We start from the raw sequence: 19803 nt of genomic DNA, 5'->3' as shown, positions 1-19803 counted from the left end.
CAGCTCAACAAAACTCATCCCAGGTACACACAGAGAAAATGCCGAGGACCTCAGCTCCTGGTGATGCTCTTGAGTTTTCTTCTTGTCTTTCTCTGGCACAGTACAGCTATGACTGTCCATCTTTCACTATAGGTCATAAATTTTGGAGAGGAAGTACTCTGTGGTTCCTGGTATGTATTGCATAGTGATCCTTGGACTCTCCTAAACTATGTTTTGCACACAGTTACCTGTATTTGCAGAAGACTGGACACAATGACCCAGGAGGCCCCTTCTAGCCTTGTGTATGTAAAACTCCTTGCAACCCAAACAAGTAAGTACAAATAATAACTTAGTTTCCTCCAAAAGAAAAACAACTCTTTCTTGTGTCTCCCTACTCCTTTCTATTTTGACTGGATCCCTGGTTAGACACCAACAGATTTTAATATACATATGGTCTTTTAATGAAGACTTCTGTCCTTCAGCCCATTTCTGGCACCTGCATGATGTTTCCCACAGTGCCACCAGCTGCTTCTCCAGCTGCTGAAAAGTATATGTGTTTGGGGCCACCATAGCTAAGATTCTCCTGGCCATTTCCAGGATCCACCACAGGAAGGCAGTGGCTCTGAGTGTCTTTGGTTTCTGAGATGCTACATAAGGATGAAAAGAAACTGTGTTTGTATATAAGGGTCATTTGTATGAAGGTAAGGGAATTAGCATGTGTGGTTCAAAAGAAACAGGCCACAGAGAAGCAATTTCACTAGGGATTCCTCGAAGGCAAGCTAGAGAAAAGGAATTTCAAGTAAGATGAAATATTTTTTCAATATTAAACAAGTTAACAATAAAGCATAGCCTTAGGAAGGCTTATGTTTGAACAATTTGGAGCAGGCAAGATTCTCAGTGCAAATCAGTGAAGGTTCATTGCTTTCATTACATTGCTGATGGTTTACACCAACTGAAGAGCTGCCCACTGTGCATAATTTCTCTGGACCAGAGTGGAAAAAACATTAGGTTACATGCTCTTCTAATTGCTAATGAAACTGCAATCGAGACTACTTCCAGTCAGATTTAAAAATTATCTGTTTCCTTTTTAAAATCAGCAAGGAGCTAGGCTCTTCTAACATCAATGAGGAAAGTTTTTGTAGCACCAGTAGGTTAATCGCAACAGATATTCTATTGCCATCCACAGCAAAGATTTAACATAGCAGAAATGCTAATAGGTCTATAATTCTTTGAGGTACCCATCATTTAATAAGATGGTGATGCTATTGTACATACTGACTGCAGCTCTGTCTGCATTGCTATACATAGCTACTGTACTTAAAGTGGACATTAATGCTGATTTACAATGAAACCCTCACTGAATTACGTATCACATCCCCATGAGACTTTAATGAACTCCCCATAATTAATATTATTAATCATGGGCCTAGCACAGGGGGCACATATCATGCATTTCATGTCAAAGTTTCTTATTAATAAACATTTCAATTTTCCCACCTGATGAGAGCTAACAGCCTGCCAGAACTCCTATCATTCAAACCTGTCCCAGCTTTATAACACATAATAGAGCTCAGCTCCGCGCAGGTATCTCTTCTCTCAGACTTGGGGTGGTCAGCACTTTGCAGGGGTCACTAGGCAACCTGTATGACGTATCAAAGCTCTATTTCCACTGAAACAAGTCTACAATGAATCTGCATGGGGGCAGCAGGGCCCAAGAAGTGACCTCTACAACCCTACATGGTGAGATGTGAAACACTGAAGATCTGACTCAAATACTGTAGAAAATGGAAGTTCAAAACTGAGGCTCTACTTTGATTTTAACTCTTGCTGATATGCGTGGGCCTGTACAGTAAGTCAGCAGCCCAAAACTAATGTCATCATAGCTATACTCATTTTTGAGATCCAGTTTTGCTGCAAGATAACTTTTTAAACTTCTAGTATCAAAATCTTTCAATGCCAAGAACTGAAGAAACTCCAGATCCTTTTTTCCCAGCTGCCTAGTTTCCATCAGAGGTGAACAGTATTTTTCATATAAAGCTTTTTATTCTTTATCCTTCCTCTGGCTTCCACTTTTTTCTTTTTAATGGTGATGTGACGTTAAATAATGAAAATGTCACTAAATTCCTTGTTCTTTTATATACAATCATAGTAATCTTTGCTGAAGACAACTCTACACTCTATACTGTTGACATGATAATGGTTTTGTTAATGTGTAGTTTGGGACCCTACACTTAAGTATCTGTGGCATGGCTCCTCTGGAGCTGCTAAGGTCTGTGTCAATGCCTGCTTGAGGAGCTGGGAATCTGTGGAATCTAGAACAGCTCTGCCCATCAGTATTTCTCCTTATCTAAATATTTTGTTTACAAGACTATGTTTTTTCCCCCAAAGTTATTATTCCAACTCAACTCCTAATCTGGACACAATTATACCAGGTTACAGGTTTGATCAGATCAGATCACTCTCAATTTTTCTTCTCTACTCCATCTAGAATTAAGTTATTCTAAGTGTGCAATTGCATCTTAAAGTGCAATTGCATCTACACTGAGGAGCTGTGCTCTTCTTAGTACACAAATATAATTAATCCAAAAATTCTAGAAGACAAATCCTAACAGCCCTTCTCAGCACCTGAATGCCAGGGATTGACGGAGTGTATTTTTTTCAATGCACAGACTGGGAAAGATCATCCAAGCTCTTACCTGAGCTGCAATAAGCAAACAAACAATTTCATTTCTGAGCCCTTTTTGTGTCTGCTATCCACCTTTTAGATGCTATTTTTCAGCAGCTGAGAAAGGCTGTCTGGCTCTGCTTCCCAATCCTGGTTTTAAATGAACAGGGACCTGGTGCCGAGAAACAGGAGAGCTCTGATCTCATGCCTGCTCTATCTGAGGAATCTGCGACGGCTGCTTAACTTCTGGGACTCTGGCATCGGTGCTGAATATGATCTGGCAGGATAAAAAAGCAGCACTATAGTGCAGTCCGGACAAAGAAAGTACAGACAGTTAGGCTCAGACTCCGTCTCACGTGTGCACCCTCTGACAGTATTAAAAACGGCAGCAACACACAATAATGCATGGCGATCTATACCGTCTCCATAAGGACCTACTGCTGACAACTGCTGTCACCCCCAATAGCAAAAAAACCTCCTGGCCAGTGCTTGCTTGCCTTTTGCTGCTGACCAACAAAGTTCGCTTGAGAGCTTTTGGGGCTATTTGCAGCATTTCAGGTGTTCAAACTGACCATTTTCTCTACTCTCCCATATCACTCCAAAAAGCCAAACTGGAGAATAAGCTAAAATCTGCCAGAATACACACAGAATTTTCTAATCTGTCTTACATCTCCCAAAATGCCTCACTAGAATGAAAATCTGCTTAGAAGAAGAAGAAAAAAGAAAATACAAATATTGGCAAAGGAAAGTGTGAGAAAAGGGAGGGAGAGAGGAAAGTGGGTGAAGACAAGTTATCTCTTAAAAAAGTACAACTGTTATTCCCTTTTCCTTCCTTCCTTTATCCTGTCCTATGGGCATGTGGGCTAATTAGCATGACTTGAACATGCCTGCTTTCGAATTATATCGGATTTATTGCACACAACTCTTTGTTGAGAATCCTGCCTATGTGGGAAGTAGCTGAATAAAAAACGGTAATGATGAAAGTTGCAACTTGCAAACTCTTAACTTTTCCTGCTTCACTAGAAGCTTGCACCAGCTGTACAAGTCAATGAAGATTAACCTTCCCCCTACCCCTTGGATAGCCAGTAAACTCAGATTTGATCCGGATGTTCTGATTTCCACACAGCTAAAATGCAATCAAATGCTTGATTTTGGGGGGAATAGATTTACTTAAATTGTATTAATTCACAAGGATAAACACAATTAGTAGAGCTCATTAGCTTGCAAAATGTAATTTATTTTCTTGAATATACCCATTTCCTTGGATGAAGAGCTCCATTAGCTTTATTATATTTGCAAAGCTTATATAAAAATCCAAACCATGGCAACAAAGAGAAAATTGTTACTACACAGTCACAGCAGCCACTTTTCCATGTTAAATAAATTTGGCATTTATTTATATTTAAATGAGAATATCTACCACTATCAAGACCAGGATATGGGGCAAGTACTTATACAGAATATAATTAAAACTAATTGAAGCAACAAATGTGGCCTGAAATTAAAATACCCCCCAACTTCTTTAACTGAAAAACGATTCAATGTTCTCCCTCAAAACCCCTGTTTATAATTGCTTAATTATCATAACCAGCAATAGCAAAGGGACTCTGGCCGTTTACAGTCTCATAAGATGGGTCTGCATTCAGGCACGTCTGGTTTGCTTAGTGCCATGCTTTAATTTCACTGCAATATAAAGGCTAGAGAGTGAAGAAAATGAATACATGGCAAAGTACCTGTCATTACTTGTATCATATCACCGAGGTATTTATTCTACATGCACAATATGAAAGTGGCCAGTGCAATTTTCATACTGTTACCATTTTTGATATTATACTGTCTAAAAGCAGTGACACACAAAAGAAATGCTTTTATCATTTTCAATGTGGGGATGATACTAATTACATCATCTGTCATCATTATATAGCTAAACAAAACTTTTCTTTCACAGAAAACCGCCATTTAGCAAATTAATGGGTAATGACCCATAATATACAGAAGATTGAAATTTGGGAATTACATTCACATTAGTTTGTTTCCTGCTTTCCCCTCAATTTTATTCCCTGATACATCACAAAAAAGGAAGAGAGATGGAGAATTTCTCCAACTATCTAATTTGCCATTAGCCCTACCATGCTTTCAGAAATTGGTGCAGGATCATCTCTGTCCAGATCAATGCATAGTTTGGTGCTACTTAATGATACAGACTGTCTGCCAAGCCAGTAAAAGCCAGATGTTAGCATACTGATGCACAAAAAACCTGCCACTGGGGCCAGATTTTCAATATTAGTCATGAAACAATGAGCCTACATTTGCCTGCAAATAACAGATGGATGCTTGGAAACCAAGTACTGGAACATGTGCTGCCTCCTAAAGCCTAACCAGGTCACATAAAATGGTGTCATGCAGGAGGTACCTGAGTTGTTCCAACAAGGAACTTAGCAGTAAGGCCAGGTAGAGTGAACACCTGAACACCCTTCCAAGTGCCCTCCTATCTCCTGGATGTTACCTCCTGTCTGTTGTAATGCTGCAATGAGCGGCATTGTGGGAAACATTCAAGTGCCGTTACTGAAAAAGAGATCTGTAGGGATTACAAGAGGCATAATCCATTGTGGATGAGCCCTTCACTCAAATTCCCATGCTTTTGAGAAAGAAGAATGAAAAGACTTAATTTTTCATTGTATCTGCTATGTTCCTCAACATATAAACAGAAAAAAAAAAAAGAAAAGAAAGTGGACAGAATCATAGAATGGTTTGGATTGAGAGATTATCTAGTTCCAGGCCCCTGCCATGGGCAGGGACACCTTCCACTAGACCAGGCTGCTCAAAGCCTTGTCCAACCTGGCCTCGAACACAGCCACGGCTTCTCTAGGGAGCCTGTGCCAGTGTCTCACCACCCTCATAGTAACGAATTTCTTCCTAGTATCTAATTTAAATCTACCTTCTTTCAGTTTAAAGCACCTTTCCCTTGTTCTTGTAGGCCTCCTTTAGGCACTGGAAGGATACTGGAAGGTATAGTAATACAGATTTTAGCTGTGATGTACTTAGTAGCAAGGCAACGTAGCAAATCCATCTAAATCCAGAAAAGTATATTTTAGCCACATCTTTGCTCAATCTGAACTTCTGTGGCCCAGGTCATCTACCTTTTTTTTCATCATGAGCAAATAACAGTGTGAGGAAAATTAAAGGGGAAATTCCAGGCAGAGTGAAGAGCAAAGACCAGTGAATTTGCTATGAAGCAGCCATGTCAGTGGAAGTTTCAGTCATCAGTATCCAGTATGAGCAACTGAGCATTTGGCCTTTAATTCCCATTGTCCACATCAGGATGTTTAGGACTTTTCTCTTTCCCCTAAGATGATTTCCTGACTTAAGTGAAACACTGAACTGAATGTATCCGTAAAGTAAGGAGGAGTTCTCAGTTCTAATTTATCATTGTTGAAGTGGATTAAAGGATTTTTTATTAGTAACACTTTGAGATCGCTTGTTCATGTACTTGGAGACTTTTACCAGAGGAAACTTTCCCCCACAGACAGCCTGGCCAAATCAAAAGCTTGAAATGAGTGTGTGATGAGCACATTACAGAGGCTGATGAGGACCATGATGAGCTGGGAATTAGCGAGCAAACCTTTGAGAAAAGACCAAATGCTGGTGGAAACAGCATACAAGGCATTCTTTTTTTCTGAGTCACTGCTGAACCAAAATGCTCAAGTACCCCATGGGACCCCCACTAGTAAATGTGGTCTGCTGATTGAAGTATGTAAGCCTCTCTCAGCCTTAACCCTCTTCGTAGGCCTTAACATAGGAAACAATATAATACATCACTGGAAATTACATGAGATAACAGTGCTCAGTAGCAGTTTAAAAAACCATGAATCAAAACTGTTGATAATATATGCTCAAATTAGCTTTAGTTATGCTACTGAAAATGATGCCTGGTAAAACACTGGATGTATGACATTCAGAAGCAGCTTTCCATGGACAGATGAGGAAAGCCAGCTTAATTGCAAACAAGGACTAGATGCATTTGCTTACCCCGCTTAGATCAACATGTTTCAGGGTTAATAGGCAAATATTAATTTTAGGTAATTTAAAAGCAATAATATCAAAATACCCTCTTAACACAATGACAATAAAATAATACAAGGGTTGTACTTTGTTATAATTTACTTCTGACAGTGAAGCTGTGTTTATGCTGAGGTGTCCGTCTGCTGAGACTCTTGACCTTATTTCTGACACACGGATTCAGTTTATGATAAGATATTTAAATTCAAGTGTATTTAAGTGGGTTAGGTGTATAAGCTCCTACAAAATCTACAGAAACCTGATTAGTGCAGTCAACGGAGACAAGAGTGATTCATTCAACTGGGCAACTGCAGGAACTTAGTGCAGTTGCTGACACACTGAAGCCTGGTGCCCTTTGACACGTCCTGGGGTAGCCAAGAACCCTCAAATAGCCAGCACCTGTGGGAGAGCTGTGCCCTGCCAGTTCTCAGAGACCACACAGGATGTACTACAGCCCTAGGATAAACTTTCTAAATTTAGTTAAGTCAGGGGAGAAATCTTACCTAACAGTCTTGATGGCTGAATAGGGTTCTTTTGAATATAAATGATTCTTCTTTCTCATTTACTAACCACATAATAATATTCAAGGATGTCATCATGTCTTTTCCTTATAATGATGTCTTTTTTTACTTATTCTATTCTGCGTTTAAGCTTTTCTATAAAAGCCTCTTCATCTGATTTTGGAAGGAAGGTTCCTTGAACTCTCCTGGTTCTGAGTTCATGGCTGACAGACAATCAATCAATCATAGAATCACAGAACACCAAGTTGGAAGGGTCCTCCAGGATCATCTGGTCCAACCTTTCTTGGCAAAGCAGCCAACTACCAACCCAGCCAAACACTATCTCATTTTTCTTCTCTCCAAACTTGAAATATTAATTTCAGTGTCTTGGCATAATTCCAGACTATGTAATTATAATCTAGATCCAGGCTGGGTAATTATAAATTATATCCTTAAAGCCATGTCTCTTATTTCATTTGAATGCAATATGGCTACTCTTTTTTCTGTTATAAACACACCTTGTGGTCCTACTCTACTCCAGGGCTGGTTACCTCCCACTGCAGTGTGAGGCTGTCTTAAAAACCCAACACTGCTTTCAGTGCATTCAAAGTGGGAGGAACCAGCCGATGTTACTAACTCAATAAATGCAAAAGGACTTTGTATTTTAGAAATATGCTCCTTCTCCTGTCTACTACAACATATTTTGATACTTAGAATTTGTTTTCTAAATATGTTAACACATTATTTCCAGACACTTATATAGGTCTTCAGTATATACATAGCCTACTCTACTACTTTCTTTAAAATGCATAAAGAAATAACAAATCTTACCGAAATACTGAATCTAGCACTCCAAAATCCAAGAATTTGGACAAAAGTACATGCTAAAATAATTTCCTGGCTTTAGAAAAAACTCTTGATTGAGTTCATCCTTAAAGTCAAGAGGTGTTCTCAGCACTTCTTTATCTCTGTGAAAGGGCATTAAAGCATCCCTGACTGATAACACCTAGATTCACTGCACATGATTTGCCTATATGGCAGTTTTGAGAGAAAGAAAAGAAAAAAGTGAAGTAATGATGGCTTATACAAAGGCATAAAGGGCACTTCCAGGGAAAGGCTATGGAACTCATTTAAGTTTTCACAGAAGCAAATCTTATTGGCGTGGAGTTTTAACAGATTGCCTGCTCTTGTCATGTATTAATTTATACTCATGAGCAGATATGACTGTCCTTGAATAGCTAATTCTTAGACAGGATGTCAAATTTGCTTTTACCATTCCAGCAAGTAAAATACACGAAAAAACGAGTTTTTCTGTAGGTGAACAAACATAAGCCCCTGTTCTTGCTACACTTAAACCAATTAAAGAATGATTCCCAAATTTCTGCAGAGTGCAAGGATTCTCCACATACTGATGATTAAGTATCTGTATTTGCAAAAACCTGAAATCACTTGACTGATTCCTGCTGGACATACTTGCTGTCCATCTAGCAAAAGTTCTTCTGAAATGTTCCTGAAAAGTATTTTTCTATTTTGATGCTCAACATGGCTTCCAAATCAGAGCTCTAACCATCCTAGAGAAGTATAAAAAGCCCCTCGAAGAAAAGCACTGCTCATAGAACAGCACAGTTTGGCCATGATAGGAATATATCTAGCAGAAAAACATCTAAACCCCAGCAAACTCACCCACCTAGAAAATTCACATCTGTAACAAAGTCTGCTCAGCATGCAGGAAAAGGCGAAGAGCAGAATCTCCTAAGTTACAGGCAATAGAAACCTACTAGCACTACTGCTCCATCTGTTTTCCATAGGATGGTAGTATTTTGTGTAAGACGATCCTTGTTTTAAAGAACAGCCACAGCTTGGGGGTGCAAGGAACATTTTCCTCTTCATTCACAAAGAAAAAGTCATACAGAGGAGCTGGGCTTGATGTTGTATTTGGATCCTCTATAAATCAGTCAGACTGAAGAGAAGTGTCAGCCCACATTTCTCTGAAGAATTCTTCCATTTTATCCAATTTTGTCATTTTCATACCATCTTCCTCATCCTCACCCCAAACACTTCAGTGTGCAAACTGCTGGACAAAACACATTTACTCTTCCTTTGCAAAGTCAGAAGAATTATGAATGAAAACATAACATTCTCCTTGATCCTACATTCTTGTGGGGTTTTTGGGGTTTGGGGTTGTTTTTGGTTTTGTTTTCTGTTTTTTTTTTTTGTTTTTTTTTATGTTCCAATGCCAGTGAGCATTGTACAAAAGATAATGTACAAAGTCTTTACGCAAACCCTCCAGTCTATTTTAGCTCCTTGGAAAGTATTACATAGTCATAGTGTGCAAACGAACTACATACCTTGGCACTTCGTCTAGTCAAATGTTTCTAACTTAATTGTCAATACACACTGACACATGTATATCTTACTTTCTATATTCCTGGTCAAATACTTTGTCAGCAGTCCAAGCATTTTTCCACTACAGAAGTAAGCATGTTCAACACTATATCCTACAATTTTCTGAATTTAATACTACAAAACTTCATGCCATTTCTACTTACACATCTCTATGATGGAAGTTTTTCCTATGAGTGATCATTCCTGCATGATTTAGTACCTCTTTCCTAGTGATGATTTCATCACCTTAGATACTTTCCAGAATATCTAGTCTGGAAATCTAATGCAATGATTTGTAACTATTAGGATGGAACTATATACAAATACCTTGTTACCCTAACTTGCTACAACTAGAATCCTGAATATACACAGAACACAAACCAGACTGGATGTAAGATGCTTAACTGTCCTGCTATGTGGAAAGAACTTAGTAGCATACCTTTGTGACAATGTACAGGAATACAATATACAGACAATATACAGAAACAAGTATGCCCGTCGCTGGGAAGAATTTTCTTGCATGAATCGCACCACTCACATTGCTGCCCAAAGTCCTAGTAACGTTTAGTCTTACTAAAGTTATTTAAAAGCAAACAATTAATTATTTTCTTTTTTTTTCTTTTTAATTTATGTCCATAAAGACACTTTGAAGCTGCAAGGTGTTGTTTAATCCCATGCTATTATTGACTGCAGCTCAAAGCTTAGCCCAGCCTCACTGTAGGATAGCAGAGCTTATCATCAGCAATCTCAAGGCAAAGAAGGGTAAGAAAAGGTGCTATTCGGAAATATTTTCATTTCACAAATCTCCTTTAAACCTAACATGGGACAGAATCGCTCTCATTCTGAATGAAATAAGAAAGATGTGAATCTTCTTCATTCTGAGTTAAGGCACTGCTCCATGGAGGACCTCTGCTTACAAAAAAACAAACAAACAAAAACCCAAAAAAACCCCCACAGTATTTCCACTTTCTTGTAGGAAAACCAACAACCATTTGTAATTTAATAAATCCACTTGTCTTGAAATCTCTGGATATCACAGAATGGCCCATTTTGAGAATGTTTAAGTATATACACAAATGCATAGTCTGGCTCCTGATAGACCCAGCTTGTTCAGTTTGGACTGAGCATGAAATCTGCATTCTCTGTTGACTCTCCATATAACTTGACTGTCCATTTTTAAGTCATGACAGCAAAAGAAGTGGAATTACTCTGATGTGAAGCGGAAGAAATCCTAGTGGGAAATTCAAGAAAAGGCCAAACTGGAGAGGATTCAACATTCTTGTGGAGAGAATTGAACATTCAGGAAAGGTAGCTCTAAGGTGGCTGGAGGTATTATAAGGATCCTGCTCCGTCCAGAAAGTTCGATGCAGACAAGGGTTGCATCCAAATATGTGCCAGGAGTTGAACAATGCAGAGGACCAGGGGAAGAAAAGGTCAGAGAAATCAGAAATTAAACATAAGGAATTCTGAAATGAGAACAAAGACTCTGCAAGTGTTTTGGACGATGAGTAACTTTCAGAACATCCAAATGCAGCTCCAGATCTCTGCAAGGGAGCTTTGGGATAATATCTGGATGGATGGATAGGCAGCCTGCCTGGAAATTTGGGCCACTACTGTATTCTGTGCCAAAAGGGAGTCTAGATCTTGGTTATCATCCAGTCCCCAAGAAATTTTGCACTTCGTGAATATAGTCTTGTGTGGACAGGATTAAAAACAGTAATTCAACAGAACTGTTCCGCCTCTCAGATTTATCTTGAATTCATTTGTGGCCACTGTGAAACAAACTATGTCTTAGACTTCAGGGTGGGAAGAAACTCAAGACATCTTCACATATACCATTGCCTAATTACCTAAGCAGATCTGCATGCGATAACATAACACCACATAACAAATTAAAATCTAAGATCTTCAGCTTTGCCTTTCAAGAACAGATGAACCAGTTACAAATCCAGTGCTTTTTGCAAAAAAAAAAGCACAAACCAACAGCCTCCCCTCCCCCCCCCCCCCCCCCCCAACAGGTATAAAAAAAGGCAGCATGGAGCAGATGACATTTAAGATCAGTTCAGGGAATTTTAACACACTTTAGCAACCCCAACCTTTTTGTTTTTACAATAACCTTCATAAAATATTGGTAGTGGTGAGAGGCTCCTGCTTCAGTTGAAACTTGGAAATCTCCAGTCACTCACATACTGAACGTTGCCAATCAAAATAGAATTCAATGACCTTCTTTATGCTGTATGTTTAGCTAGACAATGTTCTAGGGCTGTTACAAATCCTTTTTGACTCTTCAGTGCACTAAATCACTGTCCGTTATGACCTGACCGATAGTGGCATTTAAAGACAGGGCAGGAATTACTGAAAATATTCCACCTGGAACACAAAAAGGTGAAATGTACTTCAATTTCATGCAATGGCTTAGATACCCTCATCAACTTTGCAATTCTGTTAAGATTATTCTAATGACAGAAGACTGTAATTAATCTTGAAAAAGATTACACTTTAGAGGACCTGTTCAAGCAGTTTGCTTTGAGTTCATTACTGTGTGTGAACATGGTAAAACATGAGCCAGCAGTGTGTCACTGCAGCAGAAAGCTAATGGTATCCTGGGCAGCATCAGGCAAAGTATTGCCAGCAGATGGAGGGAGGGGATCCTTTCCCTCTAACCAGCACTGTTGAGGCCTCTCCCAGAGTGCTGGGCCCAGTTCTGGGCTCCTCAGCACAAGAGAGACATGGAGCTCCTGGACAGTCCAGCAAAGGACCACAGAGACGATGAAGGGACTGGAACACGCCTCCTATGAGGAAAGGCCGATAGAGCTGGGAATGTTCAGCTTCGAGAAGTAGGCCTAGAGGGATCTCATCAGTGTACACAAATACCTGAAGGGCGGGTGCCAAGATGTAGCCAGTCTCTTTCAGTGGTTCCCAGTGACAAGACCAGAGGCAATGGGCACAAACTGAAATACAGGAGGTCCCCTCTGAACAGCAGGAAACACATTCTTAATGTGAGAGTGATGAAGCACATGCCCAGAGAGGTTGTAGAGTCTCCATCCTTGGGGATATTCAGAGCTCATCTGGACATGGTCCTGGGAAAAAAGCTCTAGGTGGCCCTGGCTGAGAGAGGGGCTGGACCAGATAACCAAAACCATTCTGTGATTCTGTGAACTCTTATGCGTCATTACCAAGTTGAGCTTACAAATGATCACTAGTCATCTGTATCTTGGTACCACTTAGGCTGCCTGAGAAAATCAAGACTATGTTAAAGAAAACACAGTAAGAAGCATGTACAGTGCTAACAGATTTCCATGCCAACCTAACTCTCCTACAAGAAACAGAAGATGGAATGTGTTGTGGTTTCTATTGTAGACTTTCCCACAACTGGACGCATACATATTAATATATTTATGTACACACACACATACTAAAATATCACACATAATTTTGTAACTATCATTTTTATAATTATCTATTTTTATTTGTAATTATCTATATGTATGGATACAAAAATAAGGCAATTTTCCTAAGGTTATATAGGCCATGTAATCTGGTGCAAGAAAGAGAACTGACTCTAGACTCTAGGCTGTCTAGAGTCTTCCACACACAATATCCTTTAATTAATGTTATTAGAATTTCAAATGCGAGGTTTCACTTTGAATTTAAACACCCCTCCACCCCCCAGCATTCATGTCTAGAACTAGGAACATTCAAAGAATTGCAGGTCAAGACGAAATGCCTTTGAAAATTTGGCCTTTTGTGAAGAAAAAGTTGATGGTTATTGACAAAATGTTGTAGGCTGCCTTGTTACTATTCATGATTAAGGAAAGTAAATATTGTCCAAGGTCTAATGAGAATTCCAATGCAATAAAGTCAAGTGTGAAAGGTGCAATCAATACACGATGATGCAACAGTATTTGTTTGTAGTTTTGTTACTGTTCAGTTCATGGAATTTGGTGATGCCTGAAAATGAAGTGTTAAGAAATTAATGCTACAAGGATTAACACTCCAATTTTACTTCTGATATTGTTATGTTTCTACAGTTATTGCATTCTGAATGCTAATTAGCATCTGATTTTTTTCCCCACTAGTTAAGGACTGCAAACCAAAGAACTATAGAACAAAAATACTATGGAAACAAACATCAATATTACCCATGAACATCCACAAATTTAAACCCACGATGTCTATGGCTAATTTTACACTGCAGGAGAAAGTACTGCAATGATGAACTGTATTTTTCTCATTTTTTGTGTTAGCAACTGTGCTTCAAAAGTGTATCAAGTTTATGAAGAAAGTGTCTTCAAATGGTAACAGATCTCAAGAGACCACACTGAAACGTATATGTCCTACATACAGCAGGGCTATCCAACAAGGGTGCAGTTTTGGATTTACTACATGTCTCAGACAGAAAGAAGCACACTGCCCTATGAAAAAATCAAGGACTAAATCTTAGTTGCTCAGTTATTTCTCTAAGGAAACCAATCTCTTCTAGTCCTTCATCAAAGTGATTAATTTCTCTCCATTTGGACTTAACTAGATTGGCAGGCACATACACATTGGTCTCTGTCATTGTGCCATGGCATGAGATACTGGTACCTTGTGTGAGAAACCAAAGGGATGATTTCCAACCCTATCTCTTCTCTGCAGGCATGTTGTACAAGCTACAACTTTTGCTGGCACATCATGCAGCCTGAAGATACTTAAATTATGTTTGAATAGTATTTGTAACTCTGTATTTTCTGAAGAAGCCACATAAAAATTTGTCTATGCAAAATTCTAGGTATCTTCCCTGAGTATGTTCACAATGAACACCTTAATGGTTCTGAATATTCTGCTTTATTCATTGCCCTGGCACTTAATCTTTAGATTAGAGAGCGAGACGTAGGATGTGGATAAACAAGGGCTGATTCTGTTCTAAAATATTAGGTTACGTGTCTGTGTTAAGGTGATATGGCTTTTGAAGTCAGCTAGGAGTATTTGGCATAAGTCCTATCCAAAGAGTAACTACAGGCCAAACCAGACACCTCTCAAAACTGCTGTTGATTGGTGAAAGATCCCATGCATTTCATATGGCAGCCCTACAGTTCTTCACACATTGCTAAAAGCAGTAACTACTTTGAAACATTATTTATGCCTCTCATGACTGCTTTATAAATTCACTAAGTAAATGGATCACGTAGCTAAACTTAACATTCGTATTTAACATATTACAGAAGCAATAAAAAAATCCCGTCACAGAATATACCCCATCCAGACCAAGAAGATTCTCTAGTCCATGCAAAAATTATTTTCTTACAAGATGTTTCAATGGAATTAGGTAGGAATTAGCTGTGACACTGTAAAGAGAATGACATATCTGGTTTATATCACAATTCTTGTTACCAAAATGTGGTTTTTGCAAAGCCATGGAAATGACTTGCCTCTTTCAGTTCCGTAAGCGAGATCTCTTGACCTATTGCAAATGAGATGGCAAACTAGCAGTGCCTTTAACTTTTGGCAATGTATTTGTTTACTCTGGTTTAGAAACAGCCAACTGAGAAACCTTGTTCTGCATGAATACAGTGTAATAGGGCCCAAACATGTACACAGCCAAATGAAAGATAATTACAGGAAATAAAACATGACATTCCAAGCAGCTCCCTAATAAAGTCTAAAAATATAAGAAACCTTATCATATCAACCAGCAAGAACTGCTCTTTCACTTAAGGGATAGTTGGGCAATTATCCAAACCTGTACAAGACTGGATTGTCAAGTGAAACAATAATAGAGTATCTCAGGATAATGAGATAGATCTTAGGACCATTACCAGTGGCTCTTATTATAATACTGTCCAAGGTTCCCCAAGGGAGAGAGAGAATACTTAAATGAAACTTGTAGAGAACTAGTTTGAACTTATCTGGTTGAACATCTTAGTACTGTCTCACAGTTTCAATTCCTTCCTGGAGAGCAAGGTGGCAATCACGTAAGACTGAAATCAGTCAGGCTTTAGCAACTTGACAAATATACAGTTTATATTATGAATGTTATCCTAGTAAGCTTTTAAGGTCTGGTTCGACACCCAGTTGCCTTTCTTTCCTGATTCTTTCTCTTTCATTCAAAACAATGAAACCCAACCTGTATCTTCTCTGACTTGAGTTTTGACAAAAGGAATTATAGCTTTAGACATAAGGGCTTTTAAGACTGGAAATGGAGGATGAGATTACTTTTTCCCTACAAAACAGGTCCTGCTTATGAGAAATTTGTATATGCATTCTCTGTTACCTTATGTCTGTTTGCTTTTAACCACTACAGGAAGGGGAATAACTCAATAGCTGATGATCATAGAGAAGCTAACTGATCCCTGGGAAAACAGTTGTCTAGCTTGCAGTTTATATGGCTAATGTGTCAGCAGTTGTCATGGATTGGAAATACTGCTTGTTTTAATATTCTCCTTATTAACTTCTCCAAGGTACACTGGTTTCCAACCACCAGACCAGAGGTCTGGCATGCCTAGCATACTCCAGTAAGGAACTGCTCTCCTCACCCTAATGAATGCTTCCTTGGCTGCCAGTGACACTTCGACAATTATACTAGACTGGGGTTTACAGCAGGTTAAACAAGAATGCTGACTAAGACTTACTTTGCAAATTAAATATTAAAAGAGTGATTAAATATTTTACAATCTTTTTACTTAGGCTCTGATTTGAAGTTTACGTCATCTGTGAGCCAGAGATATGCTGAAGGTTAATTGATGGAGGAAGAGTAAATAATGGCTGATGCTGCTGGCCCTATGTATACAAGGCATTATAAGAGTATTCCTAACCTCAAGTGTGCAGTTACTGACATGCTCATTTGTCTCACTAGGTTAGTGTCACTAGGGCTCAGATATGTGATCAAATTACCACAGTGAAAGTGGTTTAAGCTTATGTGTTTTCCCTTGTATTGTATATCTGCATGTCTCCAATGACACCAAGTAACCCTTTAAATTGTGTTAATTTGATCATGTATCTGAGTATCCAGTGCAGTAAATTGGGATAGGTGGCTATGAAAAGTGGAGATGATGCTTTTCAGAAGACAAATAGCTTCCATGGAGAAGAGAGACATCCAGCAGAACCACTACAGCTCAGTCTACCAGGATTAGGATATAAATCTCTCCCCTCCCTCCTTCTCCAAAATCAAGGACTTGTAACCTATAAACCTCACTTGATGAATTGCTTTTGTGGATTTTGATTTTTTTTTAAAGGGAAAAAAAATAACAAAACCTCTTATATAGCAATTGTTGGTCAATTTTTGGCTACCTGACTGGGTCAGTATCACTTAAAGCCCATCTATACCTTAGAGAAAAATTCAGAAGCTCACCATCCAGCAAGCATTCTCATCATTATTGGGGCTTGGAGCTGAAAATTTAAAAGCAGTAAAATATTTAGCTTTAGAGAAGTATTGCTGAGCTTGTGCCTGAACTCCTTTTCAAGAGATGTTTGGTAAGGATTTGCACATACCAAAGTACAATCTAATGTAATGAGCAGGAAGAGTTGTTGGACTAATCATTTTTAATAAAGATTCCTTGTCTTTAATACAGAGCTACACAATAGGATTTAATAGCTTGTGGCAAGTAAATAATTTACACATGGATTGTGTTTGAATACAAATGTATACATAAAATATCACAGTCTTAATGAAGGTGGTGTTTTTTTAAAAATCAATTTCATTGATTTTGCCAATAGGTCTGCATTCATATTTTCGTAAGCTTCATTTCGCTTTACCTGTACATGAGGCAGAGTCATGATATTAAAGGGAGGCAGGGAAAACTCTGCAAATGAAATTAAAAACCAAATACACAGAGTGTAGCTGTTTTTGAAGTGTCTAGGGTAAGATACTCGGAAATAACACTCCAACGTGACCCAGCGGTGTGGCTCATTTACAAAAGTACTTATCAGAAAGGTCAGCCTCTCAGAATGCTCATTCAGGCTGTTCTGCAGCATTTCAGCCCAATGAAGCTAGTAATGAAGAGTTTTCCCCTTAATGCTGAATGGTTTGGCTTGTTCAGCTTCAGTCAGCAGGGCTACTTGCACTTGGCCTGGGGGACAGGACAATGGTTGAAGAAGAAGGTTAGTGTTGTGGCTAATGCACAACTGAAGCCAGAAGGAAAGTGGTCAGATGGAAACACGGGTGTGTGTTTCAAAGGGAGAGGTGCAGGATGATGGCTGCTTTACCACTGGGACATGAGTTTATCTGATGGGCCTGGAAGCTGTTTTTCACTACAAAATACACCTACAGCTTGTCCTCCCTCATTCTAACTTGCTGGTTTTTGTCATAATCTCATAAACTCATAAAAGCTATGTATTGAAAAAAGGGTGCAGACAGATGCCGGAGCTGGGCTGGTGGGCCCAAAGACAGTAGCAGGATTCCCAGTGCTCTGCCGCCATCCCCATCCCCACCACCCCTCCACACCCACACCCCGCAAGACCGAGCCATCGCGCCTTACCTTTGGGGTGCCAGGGGTCTGTGAACTCGTACTTCCCCACGCCGATCGTCCGCAGCATCTGCACCCCATTGGTGTTGTCCGGGCCCCCTGCCGTGTTGGGGGGCAGTGGGGTTGCTGCCTGCCCATTGGTGGCAGGTGCACTGCTGGGCAGGGCGGCTGAGGGCAGGGCCGGTGGCGGTGGTGGCAGCATGGGGCAGGCCAGGTGGCCATTGCCCACCGGCCCGGGGCCCGCGTGAGCCACCGGACCCATGCTGCTCATGGAGGACATGCTGAGGGGCTGGCTGTTGGTGTACAAGGGCTGGCTCTGGAGGTTGACCACCATGTTGCTGAGGGGCTGGGAGGGCTGCGGCTGGAGCTGGTAGTGTGCCGGCATCAGTGGGAGCTGGGGGGTGACGTGCGGAGGGAGGGAAGGCGTGACACCGATGACGGGTGCCTGGACGCTGGCAGCCGGGCTGAAGGTGGGAGGCTGTGTCATCCCGTAGGAGTGCGTGATCAGGGCGGGCTGGCTGCCTGCTGCCACTGTGGTGACCCAGGGAGCTGCACCTGCGGCACAAAGGAAGGCCGGCAATGGCGGCGGGCTTGGCACCGGGGAGAATAAAACAATAAACACCCATAGCCTTCCCCTTCCGCACCCGCGCCTGCTTCCTAAGCACACCCATGCGCCCTTCTCCTTCATGGTGCCTACCTCAGTCCAGGGTCTGGAGCCGCTGCAAGCCAGTAAGTGCATAAAATTACTATGGTGATGTGAGCGCAATTGTTAAAACACTCATCAGGTGACATGTGGCATGTTTGTGGTTTTACATATTTTGTGCTTTACGCTGCCTAAGCACATGATTCCAAGAAAATTAACCTCTTTCCCCACCATGCCTTCATGGCTCTCTGACAAACATTCTGTGTGTATAATAATGGTGCTCCAGTCACTACAAAGAGATTGTAATTAGGCGTCTGGCATAGTAGCACAATGTATGATATGTGTCTGGAAGCCGGAAATCATTTCAGGTAGTTCTAGACATAAAAGAGGTCTTAAAGTATCACAGAGTGCCTTTTCCTCTAGTGAAGGCAGAGGAGAAAAAAAAACCCACAACCCACTCTAATGAACTTGCAGGCATCTTAATGCGTTCACATTAGCTCCAACACAGAAGAAACTTGAGGGGTCTTTACAATGAGAGAAAAAAAATGCTAAAGAATAATGAAAGGCTCACAATGAAGTCTAATTTATGGAGATAAATGGACATAGTGCATTGAATTTGCTTGAACGATTTTCCCTTGTAGAATTACAAATAAGATAAGAACCATACCTGGGTTTTCATTCTCCCTCATCTGTTTAGATGGAGGCTCATCAGTGTCCCAGGGCGTGGACTGATTGATGGGTGTCTGTCCCCACCTGACACTTGTTGCAAGTCCTTGAGGCTGATTTTCTGTCTTGGAAATGCAAGGTGTCTGCCAGAGAGAGAGAGATACACAGAGTAAAAATGTTTAGGCTATTGGGAATAATTATGGTTCCTCATAGCTAGTAGCTTGCTTGTTTGTTACAGTCCAAGAGGATATCCTAAGATCTTTAAATATCATTCTGGTCCAGCCTTGCATAACATGTCTGTATGGAAAATACAATATTTGGAAAAAAAACCCAACCCCCTACCGAAAATTTAATAGATACATCTTTAAAAAAAAAAAAAAAAGAAATAAAAATCCACAGCAAACTAGCCTTTTCAGAACTAAGTTACTTCTTTTGCCTTGAAAAAAACCAACCTCAACAAAT

General features: G+C 40.0%; 1 protein-coding gene across 4 annotated transcripts in view; it reads right to left on the bottom strand.

Annotated features, from left to right (window-relative positions):
• Positions 1–19803, bottom strand: part of KLHL29 (kelch like family member 29) — a 404582-nt gene that overhangs the window by 126220 nt on the left and 258559 nt on the right. For all 4 annotated transcript variants that reach the window (XM_062638410.1, XM_062638407.1, XM_062638409.1 and 1 more), the window contains 2 exons: positions 19343–19484; positions 18045–18587 (listed from right to left, as the gene is read on the bottom strand). In XM_062638410.1, coding sequence (XP_062494394.1) covers positions 18045–18587; positions 19343–19484 — 685 coding nt within the window. The remainder of the gene's footprint in view (positions 1–18044; positions 18588–19342; positions 19485–19803) is intronic.

Source organism: Pezoporus occidentalis, unplaced genomic scaffold (assembly GCF_034315485.1).
Source record: "Pezoporus occidentalis ecotype Australia unplaced genomic scaffold, CSIRO_AGI_Poc_V1 ctg57, whole genome shotgun sequence".
Taxonomy (NCBI): Eukaryota; Metazoa; Chordata; class Aves; order Psittaciformes; family Psittacidae; genus Pezoporus; species Pezoporus occidentalis.
The sequence above is the reverse complement of the archived record's forward strand: the minus strand, read 5'-3'. Positions and strand labels throughout refer to the sequence as shown.